The sequence below is a fragment of the Passer domesticus genome, chromosome 6, assembly GCF_036417665.1.
Source record: "Passer domesticus isolate bPasDom1 chromosome 6, bPasDom1.hap1, whole genome shotgun sequence".
Classification (NCBI taxonomy): Eukaryota; Metazoa; Chordata; class Aves; order Passeriformes; family Passeridae; genus Passer; species Passer domesticus.
In genome coordinates, this window is record NC_087479.1 from 40859578 (window position 1) to 40872531 (window position 12954).

General features: G+C 37.7%; 1 protein-coding gene across 8 annotated transcripts in view; it reads right to left on the bottom strand.

The window, feature by feature from the left end:
• Positions 1-12954, bottom strand: part of EXT2 (exostosin glycosyltransferase 2) — an 89820-nt gene that overhangs the window by 27869 nt on the left and 48997 nt on the right. For all 8 annotated transcript variants that reach the window (XR_010364740.1, XM_064424939.1, XM_064424940.1 and 5 more), the window contains 3 exons: positions 8561-8727; positions 1461-1604; positions 814-942 (listed from right to left, as the gene is read on the bottom strand). Coding sequence is in view for 7 of the 8 variants with exons in the window: in XM_064424939.1 (XP_064281009.1) it covers positions 814-942; positions 1461-1604; positions 8561-8727 (440 nt within the window). In the remaining variant the exon portion in view is untranslated. The remainder of the gene's footprint in view (positions 1-813; positions 943-1460; positions 1605-8560; positions 8728-12954) is intronic.

Sequence of the window (12954 nt, forward strand, 5' to 3'; positions counted from 1 at the left end):
ATACTTCACCGTAACGTTAATCCAACAGGCGCTCTTTTGCTCTCTCCAGTTAAGAGCTGACTGGCAAGCCCTGCAAGGCTCTCCGAATCGCACAGAGGTGCCAAATTACTCTGCTCTGCCCTCATACAGCTCAGAAACTTTTTCAGCAAAAGCACACACTTTATCTTCTAAAGACTTTTCTAGGAAATGCAGCCACCAGTCCCAGTAAATGATGATGGACAGAAGGGAGAATGGACCCTGCTAATTGAAGTAATGCCTGGTGGCCTCTAAATCTCATTCCAAGTTGACACACTTGGAAATGAATGTACGGAGTGAATGTCTAGACCTGAAAACGTGTCGAAACATGTCAGGAAATTAATTCAGGGATAAAAAGTTCATTTAAAGCTGATCTTGCAATTAATGTTCTCGCAATTAACATTCCTATAAATCAGCTGTTGTCAGGCCACGACAGAGCGAGCTGTGGACAGTTGGCAATTTCTTTCCTCTAGCAATCTCAAATAGTTAAAATATATGTCTGTGGGCATGTACATATACACATATGTACAGCTGTCATTTAAATTATCTTTTTTATAGCTCATCTAGATGGCTAAAATAACCACCAGAAACAACTGGTAAAAAATAATTCTGTTCTCAGTTAACGTAAAAATTTTACCAGAAAGGCTTTCCTATCATGGAAGGAGACCAAGATACTATACTGGGGGAAAATGAGAGAAAAAGGAGGATTAAGTAACATATTGAAGCCAACTGAATAAATTTAAGTAAGTATCTCATATTTTTTTAATTTTGTAAAGATAAACAGCAGAAAAGCCCCACCTTAATGACTGATTTGCCAGTGACATTTGCTACTAGAAAATTCATGGCAATATCTTCACAATTCATATGAGCATCCACCCAATTCTTGATGTCTCCAGGCATCTTATAGGTGTAAAGATAGTTGAAATACTGTAGAGAATAGAGTGAGAGAAAGAAGATAATTTTAAATATAGATACAGTAACTACAAGACTAAATATTTCAGTCATGGAACGGCAGGCAGCTAAGTGATAGTGCCTTCAGACAAGAACTACTTCAGCAGATAGAAAATAATTTTTGGGTGCTAAACTGAGTATTATTCCTTTCCTGACCACCACACAAATTTCACTAAAATTGATTCTCTTTTTTGAACCTGCCAGCTACAAAGCTACATTCCCTGCAAAATTTGCTAGGTACTTTCAGGTCATGCAAACTGGCAGGAGTTTTGTAAGTTCGTAAAGGTAACCAATGGTTTTATTTCACTGGCAGAGACAAATCAGTGATTTTTACAGCAACTGAAAGAGGTCTAGGGAAAGTTTGCAATCAGTTCTCCAACTGTTTTAAAGAATATAATCATAGCACCACAAAAACTGATGGAACAATGACAGAAACACATATAGATATTTTTTTAATGTACACACTGTACATTAGTGCAGTGCAAGCATATCACCTTGTGATAAAAGGCTGCCCCAGTGAGCACCATGGAGACTTCATTGGTCCATTCTGATTCATATTTCCATTTGTTCATCTCGTGGTCCCAAAGATGCAGGCGACCTGGATATCCAACCAACCTGTCAGGGAACTCACGCCAGACCTGAAGAGAAAAAAATGTGACATGCTGTTAACCAGGCCTGCAAGAAAGCAAATGCAACACATCTGCTTTCTGGAAGGGTAGCAAATGCAACACATCTGGAAGGGTAGAGTTTCAGTGGGGCAAAGATCACTTAAATTCTTCTAAGTCCAAATTCTTGGAACAAAAGTTGCCAAGAAGTACAAAAAACAGTAAGCTTTGCTGTAGAAGGACCCTACAATTCAGAGAAGCCATGTCCCAGAGCAAAAGACCACTAATGGACTACTAAAATAATTGTTATAGAGAAACACAAATGACTATTCAAAAAGATTTTAACTCTAACTAAACCCAAGCATGATTAAAATGAAACTTTTGATGTTAACTTCAGTAGATATGACTACAACCTAACTACTTTCACAGCTGGCTTTGGATCTAACCAACCTGCTTCCTTTGTCAGGAACTGGCTTAAATTTTAATATTTCTGGTATTCTTTAGTGGGTGCTTGGCTACATGGAAGGCTGCTTTGCCCTTGACTTGTTCCAGACAGCTGGATACAATCAAGATACCATCCTTGTCACTCCATACATTATTTTATAGCTGACTACAGGATCAAATACAGTAGACAAGAACAAGGAGAAGGGCATCATTAACGCAACCCCAGTTCTCCACACTGCTGGCCACATTAAATAATAGACAATTTTTGCATTAGAGAAAACGGGAGGAAGGATTATAATTATTTAGAGGGGTCTGAATGCTATTTGTTTGCTAGATACAATTTGTCTGCATTATTTGCAGACAAATTATTTAAAATTTGTCCCTTAATCCAAATAACTGCTTGGCTTGTTGGAAGAATGAGTCTTCACTCTCTAATATACAGTTAGGTTACAAGTTTCTGGTTCAGGTTGGTAATGTGTAAACAAACAGATGCATCTATAATGAAATTTTCGTATGCAAGATCAACAACAAGAACAAAGTACCTCAAAAATCCCCAAGGATCCATTCACAAATTCTTTTATCTGTACAAAAGACAAGGGAACCCTACAGTTGAATGTACAGTAAAGGAAGTGTCATCTGGAATTCCACCATCCTGCTAATGTCATCCCATCAGCAGTTCACTTTGGCCATTTCTTATGTGTCAGTGCATTTCAGCTGGGAATCCTGGACTATAGGGACTCTGTGCAAGTATTTTGTCACAGTAAATATGATAAAACAATCACTTTTAAGTTACTGTTTCTGCATCTACATTTCTGTGATTTTTCATTACTATATACCTTTTCATCTTTACATCTCAACACATTTTATTGCTGTCAGTTAATACAGCTTCAGAATCCCATGATGAGAGCAGTTATTATTTCAAATGTCCAGATGAGGGAACCTGCCAAAAATCATACAGGAAACAGGAATGGGAACCAGATCTTCTGACTCCTCAACCACTATTTTATCCAGAAATCAATCTTTCTAGACAGTTCTAGGGCACAAGTACTGGGATAGTATTTAGATATGACAACGCTCCAACACAAAGGGTTCTTGAAAGCAGAGATATTTTGGAACTGAAGAAAGAGAATTCATAGGACACTTACAAGTTGGTGCCATAAGCTAATTAAAACAATACAGACTTCTGGCAGGCAAGCCAGTGAGGGCTTGAGATATCTATTTTGACATGATGTAGAAAACCCTAATAAAGAACACAAAACTAAATGTACAACACTCAAAAATTTATTCCTCACTCTCCAGGACTAAAAAATTTAATGATTTAGTTTTAAACCTGAATATTAAAATGTCTATCTCCCAGCTGTTGGAAGGCACCACCACATAAGCTACTGAGGCTCAACAAAGGATTTAATGGAACACTACAGATCTGCACCGTACTGGGCTAAGAATTCTTGTAGAGGAAATGGCATGCATATTAACAGCAGCTGAAAGAAAGATTAAAGTCAGCTACTGCTTCCCACGGGAGTGCAGTGCCTTCTCAACACAGAAACCTGGATTCATACCCTTATAGTTTTTGCCCTTGGTGTCATCTTCAAGAGTCTAAATGACATAAAATAAAAGCCAACTATAATGCACATTACTCATACAGATGTTGTTATGTCACTCTAAATATCAACTCTACCCTGTAAGAAAAAGTCTTGGCCTCTGAAAATTGTCAGTTCGATCTAAAAAGTAACTTTGGTGTTTTGAACAAAGATTCCCTTTAAAAGTAATGCTTTTGAAGTCAGTGGAAAAGCTTGGCTTTTTCATAATGTTCACCACTAGCTCATTCAATGGTGATTCTGGAAAGGCTCCCAGTGACTCCATCCAGCTCATTGCCCAAATCCATACATATGCTTTGTGCCAAAATTAATATATACAGCTACTGCATATAAGGAAGCTTTCAGAATAGAAATAGTGGTAATGTTTCTAATACTACTCTCTATCTTGTATTACTGTCCATTTTCTTGTTTGATGGCTGCCTATAATTTATTAGTCTGTTAGGAGTACATTTTATTTTAGCCAGTGATCTTATTAGCTTTCTCAGACTAAGCAGGATGGCCCTGCTTTAATACTGGTAAGGGACACATCCAAGGAAAAACATATTGCCAAGTGAAGAGGAGGTATGCTTATTTGCAGACAAGTCATTCCAAAGACTCTGGTAGTCAACCCTGAAGATAAATATTTTTGGATGAAGCATCTCCCATATGAAATGTCAAATAGAAGTCCTGACTTAGTAGTTTTACTAAAAGTCTTGTAAGGAAAACCAAAAGGAAATGATAGTAATTTTGTTTCCAAGTCGAGTTCCCAAGTGATATAAACAGTATAGCTAAAACACCCTCCAGCCTCATCTCTCCAGAGCTCTTTCTGCCTCACAGCCTCAACTATTCTGTGCAATTTGCTGTGCCATCAGAACAGCAAACTCTCCACGCAGCCAGAAGGACGGGGAAGCATTTCCTTCTACAAAATATTCTCAAACATTTATGCATTCAATTCAGTAGACTATATTAAGTCACATGCAATTTCAGCAATTTAATGAACAGAAAAATAGTCAGCATTTCCAAAGCTACCATGACAACATTTTAAAAATGAAACACTGATTTATTATCTTCAAATGAAAACAAACTCAACCCATAGTACTCCTTCTGCTTTCCAGAGCCCCATCCACTCTTAATTCTTTCCCAGTCCTCAAAGAAATGGCTTGTGCTATTACTAAAAAAATAAAGTAAAATGTAAACACAGTCCATTAAAAGATGTATGATGCTTTGCACACACACATTTTGTAAAACATCATCAGTTTGAAGAAGAGCTTTGAATGTGTCCAGCAGTGAAGAATTATTTTGTTAAGCAGAGTTATAGTACTCGTCCTACAAAGGAATGCTGAAAACTAAACTTTTAAAGTCTAAATGAGCAAGAAGAATTCTTCTGAAGAAGGCATTCCAACTTCATGAAAATTTCAGCCTAGCAAAATATGCAATTCAACAGAGAATAGATTTTTTTTAAAGAGTGCCAGAGACATGAAGCACTGAAAAACAATTATGAGACAGAATAAGATCATCTACCAACAGAAGGGCAAAAGTTTTCAACATAATAAATGCAAACTTAGCAATACACCAAACTGTATATTTTATGAATGAAAAACATAGGCTCAGAACAATAATCCCCATTTAGACTATTTCCATTATTGCTCTAATAAAAATATTTTGTCTCTGTAAGGACAAAGTGCTGCATAAGTATGGGATAAGAAATTACTTAATGCTATGATATCTGCCTCGAGGCCAGCTGAGATACAGAGGTGGGAATGCTACAATGCTTGATTTCAGTCTTGTATTCAAACACCAGACACTTCAGAGGTGGCCAATGGTTTTGCTTTAACTTTTTAAGATTATGATAATCCAAATACTTGTTCCATTTCTTGAGTCTCTCTTGATACTCTCTCTGTGAACAACAAAGTTCAGTAAGTGGGAAAAAAATTATCTAGACATAACAGTTGTTTTCCAGTATCCCAAGTCATGTAACTGAACAGAACTACTTCTTTCCAAGTCAGAACATCATGAGTATTCTTCTGCTACCTTAGTACAGCAGCACACAGGGACTATTTTTCTGCTTGCTCCAATAGATTTATGGAAGGTCATAAATCACGGTACCATAATAGTTCACTTTTAACAAGCAAAAAATGTCTGACACTTTGAGTGTTACTATATTTTTTATGGCTGATAGTGTACAGAGATCAAAGTTTTCAGTTTTTTTTTTTTTTAGGCTTGCTTTATACATTCAGAGAAGTGTGTGACAGAGGGGGTTTTGCCACATGTTTAAATGCAAAGTCTCAAGGATGTCCAGAGAGAAAAGAAAATTACTGAATGTCACGTTTCCAGCCCTTCATATGACCAAAGCAGAAGCAGACCTACTTTTAAAAGAAAACTTTCTAGTAACCTTATATGCAGCTACTGTTCCCTCTGGATTCCCCTGCAAATGAGTCAAGAGTTTGAGAGATACTTTTCTGGTAACACACATAAACAGATAAATAAATTATCACAGGCTGAGGACAATTTAAACATCTGGGAGCCAGCTCAGGCCTGTCAAGCAACTCACAGACACTCAAGGACAGGAAAGATCAATCTTCAGCCCCTGATTTCTGTGCCAGAGAGTAGGAGTTACATCACCCACTCCCTATACGAGAAAAACTGAGTATTTCTAGAATAATTTGCTCTGTTTCTGCATTCAAAGACATTTCTATTCATTTAATTTACTGAGGGAGTGGGGGTGGTGAAGCCAAACTCAAAATACAAGTATTCAAATTACTCATAGGTTTATCTCAACTGTCTTCTCAACACAGCAATTTAATTTTCCATCAGTGTTACTGTGCAGCAAGCTGACTTCCCAGAATTAAAAAGGAATAGGATTTATAATAAAATGCAACTGCAAAAAAATAATTTCCAGTCTGCCAAAGTAAACAATCTCATGTCCAAACAGTTACACTCACGCACAGAAGGTAAGGACTGTTACTCAGATAGTCCCTGCAACCAAGGCACATGGCCATAAGGTCAATAAATGAGCCAGTACTATCAAAGTGCTAGACCTGTTGGACTTAATCCTAGGAGATAAACAGTTGCAAGTCCTAATTATCCCTCAGATGCACTGACTACAGGGGAATTCACATCAAATGTTTTTCTTTTTTTTTTCATGAGGATTACTCCTTTCTGTGTGAGTGTCCAGACTCAATACATGTGATGTTACAAATATTGTCCACTGAGGTTGTTAAAATTCACACAAAAAACAAGGTTCTTTGCATGACAAGGTTCTTTGCATGACTTCTGGCTGACACAGCTGGAACTCTGTTGCAGTTTGAATCTTTGCTTCAAAGCCCTTCAAGCCTGCTCTGCCAATAGCACAACTACTTAAACAGTCATTTAGGTGACTTTGGTAAGTCACTCCTTACTCTTAGTCACTTTGAGACAGCTTTATGAAAATGGAAGTCAAAATGCAAATGGGGAAGGAATTTATGCAGCATGCATATTACGGATCTGCTATGTTTCATCCCATCAGATCACTCTCAAAACTAGTAGTTATAAGCACCAACACAGGCAAAAGTAAGTCAGCTTGCAGAACTGCCAGCACTTGATTGCTCTGCTGTTGCAGTACATTGCTTAAAACATCCAGTGTAGACAACAAAGTATAGAGAAGGTCTGTGCAGCCAAAATCCCCTTCCTTCAGTTGTCTTCTCTTCCTTCCATCTTTCACACTTCATGTATTAACTCACTACTCTTAACCTGGCAAGGAAAGTATTTCCTTTCTGGAGACACACATGATAGATGAAACCTCTGTCTCCACTACTTAACGTCTTTGTTATTACTTCAGCATACCTACATCATCACAAGACATTTCTGGAGTCCAAAAGCTTGTTACTTGCTAACAGTCTCTTTTACTCAAGAGGGAGAAAGAGCAATATTTCACCTCACATGTACATACATTAAAGAACTATGTGCAATATATTTTTAAAATATCATCTTGTATGAACTACACTTAAGATTGCTAAAAATTTGACAGCTCAGCTATCACATTTCGATAGCTTTCTCCACCTTAGAGAAGCAGTTTCCATAATTTCATTCAACTTAGGTAACAGTTTCATGTTCTAGCTCTCACTTAGGAAGCCCAGTGTTGTTTTGCTCTTGATAATACATGTACAGGCGTGACTAAATAATTCAAAGCTTTCTTAAAATATGGCATTACATTTTGTAGTGTTTCTGATTTGTTTACAAATACAGCATCTTTGTCTTAAATACAGACATATAACCGTAATGATGATGGACTGTGGACTTAGACTATAGACTGTTATACACTCAAATACAAATGGAAGAAAAAATTACCTAATTCAAAACATAGTTTTGGAAGGAAGACAACCCTGATGCTTTGAGTGTACTTTTAACAAAAAATTCAAGAACCAATGAAGACTGTTGCTTCTTTGTACTGCCATGGCTAACTGATTTGGACAAGCTCTCTTTTTGTCCATACCCTCATCACAAGAGCAGCTGTTGAAGCTTTGCCATTTCAAGCACATGATCTGTGTGTCCCTTCCTTGAAATTCTTCAGTTCTTCCCTTCACTGCACTCCACCTTACTTCGGCACGTCCCCAAGAGGCCTTCTTTGCTCCCAATACTTAATCTCTGAAACTCATCTTGCCCATCAAGACATGTTCCTTCGCTAGCATTTCTGATTTATCTGAAGTTAAGAATGAAGCTCAGTCTTCAGACTGCTTCCCCTACACTTATTCCACTACAACATTTTCTGGAGTCTCTTGGCACTCCTGTGCCAGTTACTGATAACCTCTTAGCTGGCAGGTTTTTCAATAAAGAAGTCACTATCTGTAAAACTGTTTCAGTCAGCACTGAACTATTATAGTAAAGAGAGATGCAACAATCTGAATAAACACACTGCGCAGTGCTTCCTCCACTTTATATACAATGTTGAAGTGGATGGCCCAGGAGACAGCAAAAATCCAATTCTCTTACCTCATAGCCAAACTGGAGTTCATCTGAGGTTAGCATAATGATATCATCATCAATAGCCAGCACTGCTTCCGTTTCAATCTCATCATAAGGGAAGAAGCGGTTGCTAAGTTTGTTTTCTGCAGTCCTAACAACTTTCAGGGGAACACGAATCTTTGGCCAGAGGGAATCTAGAGAGAAAAGTTAAAAGAAATAGAATTCAATGTTATACATCTGAATCTGCACATCCATCTTAGCTGCTTTTTACTCTTTTCTTCTTCACATCTAAACAAATGCTTCTTTAATGGTGAATTTACAGCCGTTTCAGTTTGGCAAACATGGGAGCAATGAAGGCAAGAGACAAAAGTTCAGCTACATTTCCCTCTGTATCTCGCAACAAAGAGCTTCATGGGCAGCTATATAGAGGATAGCTTGCCCAAACTGGCAACTTGCAACACTCACAAAGTAAGCGTAGGGATAATATGTATTGGTTTAGGACACACAGCATGGAAAGATCCTTCACTCAACTGCAACTAAAATAATTTGAAGCTGCAGTATACAATCACTAACTGCAAGTCTAGGGTCATAAAGAATTTGATTAAGAATGTTAGTTCTATCAAGGGCTGAGCAAAAAAAAATAAATTATATCAAATAAATGTTTAGCATTATTGACTAGTGCTAAGGAGTAGATTCTGTGTCTCAGCAATTTCTTTCATCTTCGAAGTCCTAAGTTACAGTGATAATTTAAAACTAGATAAATACAAATGGATTCTAACTTGTGCCCTACAGCATTCTTCCAAGTAGAATAGAGCACTGGAGTACACAAACATTAAAATACACAACTCAAATGAGGATTTAAATAGCAAGCAAACCCCCCATAGTTACAAAACTGGATCAAATTTACTCTACCAATTAATACCATGGCATTAATTTCCATTTTTTCCTATGTGTTTAACATGCAGAACCTTAAGTGTCACATTAACAGCTTCTGCACAGATTCAAAAATTTTCAAATCCCTATTCTATTCCTACGAAAGAATAACTATAGGTGTAAATATAGAGCACCAAGCTAAAGGAAATGGAAGCAAGGGCTGAATATTAAACATTCATTCTAAATGCGTGTAACCATCCACAGTTTCTAGTACAAAGGTTAACAGTAGTCATTATTACATTACGATGCATCCCAAAAGCAACTATTAATGAAAATGTACTTAAATTAAAAGCAAGAGAGACATGGGCAAACTGGAGAGAGTTCAGGAAAGAACCATGAAGATAATGATGGCACTGGAGCACCTCCCCTCCAAAGAAAGGCTGAGAGTGCTGTGGCTATTTAGCCTAGAGAAGGCTCAAGGAAGGTCTCACCAACAGGTACAATCCCCTGAAGGGAAGCTGCAAAGAACAGAGAACTAGGCTCCCCTCTCTGGTGGCCAGTGAAAGGACCAGAGGCAAAGGCACAAACTGAAACACTGGGGGTTCCCTCCAAACATCAGGGGAGACCTTTCCAGAGTTGAGCATGACTGAGCACTACCACAGGTTGCCCAATGATGCAGTGAAATCTCTGCTCTTGAAGATATTGCAAGCCATCTTGGAGATGCTCCTGCTTGAGAGGAGGGTTGGACGGCTGATCTCCAGAAGTCCTTTCCAAGCTTAGCCATTCTCTGATTCTGTGGTAAGTGGAGCCTAGAGGAACTGATACTGAAGGTACTGGAATTTTCATGTCTGAAATACATATAAATTGCCAGTGCAATTTGCAAGTGACACAAAGCCTGGAGACATGAAAAACAGTGAGCACAACAAAGTCATACAGAGCTAACTAAACTCTATACAACCGGACTGCTTAGTAAACTAGGTGCATTTAAACAAAAAACACACTGACATATTGGAGACACGAGGACCAAGGCAACTTTTTCCCTAAAAGCCACTTCTGAAAAGGATTACAGGGACAGAATAGATATTAATTCTCAGCATGCTGCTGTTGCACAATGGATTAATATAATTTTTGTAAATACAGATGGGTATGTAGTAAGAAATCGGGGCTGAGGGCAGGACAATTTTACCTGTATGCAGACACAGGCAGGTGCTAAAATAATGTTTCATTCTGGTGTTTTTATATTTTAAACCATGTTTCTTTACGCTCTTTTCTGAATTTCTGTATTTGCTCCCCATGTCCTAGTAGTTTTATTCAAACTTCCTATTCTTATCCTGGTGGCAGTCAACACTCTTACTGTTCGTGGTGTTTGAGGCAGAAGGTGCAGTAGGACCATCTGGGTTGACCTGTGTCCTAAGTCACCACATTGACTTTCTTTTCAGTCCAGTGACTTCAAACTTGACTGCATCTTCTATAATAATGCCCAATCTTGTTGAAAGACAAGATGTACAGAACCAACTGCTGTCCTTTTAAACTTTTGCCAGAGGTTAACCACTGTTATTATTAAAAATGTCTGCCTTATTTATACTTTGAATTTGCCTGGCTTTAGATTCCAGTCATTGTTTTTTGTTATGTCTTTCTCCAGTTTGTTGAAGATGCAAGTCATTTTTCTTCTTGTGTAGGTGCCTCTACATGTTAAGCAAATCTATTTTTCGTTTCTTCTTTTAATAAACTAAACAGATTGATCTCCACATTCTACCAAAAGGCATTTTCTTCTGACCTCACATAACTCATGTGATTCTTTCTACACCATTTTAACACTGGAGCAGTATTTTAGAAAGGGAGATTGGCAGGCATGGGTGGCTAAAAAAAAAAAAAAAAAAAAAAAAAGAAGAAACACAGAGTGATATTTACTGCCAAAATTTGTATTCAGTATTTGGTTTCCTGTCCCAAGGTTTTTCCTGTAAGGTTGAAAATGTGTCTGAAAAATCTACTTTTATCTGTGTGGTCTTGTAGACCATGGCCTTTATTTGACACGTATGCACGTTCTTGTCCTGTTTTACTCACCCCTTGTCCTTCTACTAGAAGGCATAAGGCATTAGCCCTAACACATCTGGGTGCCTTGTGATGTTGAGCAGTAGTCAGCTGGAAGGATTCGATCCCATTACTGGTAGACTCCAAGGGAGTCACAGTCAGCCCCCAGCTGGGGACATACAGCAAGCTCCTTGGGGCCACTACAGATATGGAGCAATGATTCCAATTGTAGCATTTAGGAGCTCATTTTAGTCTCAGCATTGTAAGGTCTTTGAAAGCCCTGCATGAACCATAATCTGAAATGCTGATTCCAGTAGGAGACCACTGAAATTGCAAAATTTTCAGCTTCCTAGTCATTTCAACCTTAGGAGGCAGTAAAATTAAATGACTGGAACTGTTTATTGCAAATTAATACTCTTGATTTCACTCACTGCTTTCTTACTGGTTTACCATACAATGTGCAAGTGCTATTTGATAAATGGCAACAGACACTCATAGGTACCTCACGAAGACAGATGTCACTGCCTCATAAAGACTAGAGTGTGTAATATTTGCAAGCTTCTTGCAGACCTTTAGATAATAGTCTATAATTATCCAAATGTAACCCCTGAATTGGTATAAAATAACTTTAAGCAGCCTGATAGGTCCCAAAAATACTGTTACAAGTGTTTCAGTTGCAATCAGAATTGCCATAAGTATGCATGCCTTTGTAAATTTATATTTATATGTAGCATCAAAGTTTACATTTGATACATGTTAAGCATACTTTTATTCAGTCTTTTCTTATTTTTGTGTCCGATACATTTTGAAAAAAATGACAACCAAATTGCAACAAAGTCCAGGAATATATTGAAACAGAAATGGAAACTGAAAAATCACTAGGATCGAAACATAATAATTTGGAAAAACAAGCATGCATATAAACATTAAACTTCCAGCTCTTCTGAAAAATCAACTATTTGATAGCTTACTAACAGACATGCCACTTGCATAAAAAATGGTCATAGTAGGAAAAGTCATGAAAAGTGTATGAAAAATGAAGATGTAATCTAATTATAATCAGCACGCATCTCAGATGTCAGCAAATCCTCTTAAATCCACATGATTTACTAAGGTCTCGGAAAGTCTCTCAAAATGACCAGTTCTCAACAACGGGTATGCTACTGTCAAATATTTGTGCTTTGAGAAACATAATATAAAGTTTCTGAATTTAGCCTTAGATTAATGAAAAGAAAATATAAGCATTTTGGAGAAACTTTGAATAAGACATCAGGATACCAGTTACTCTGCAGCATGCAAAATGCACAAGGCTACTTGCTGCCTCAAGGCTGACTTGATACTGGAACTTGCTGCCCTACAGGGATGGAAGAACATGGGAGATGTTATTACACAATGATACCTGGGTAACAACTGGCAACCTGGGTAAAATTGACCATCATAAAGGACAGCAGGCTCCAGTGAGAGATCAAAGTATTACAAATCAGCTCTGCCACAGGAACTCCAAAAAAAATACATAC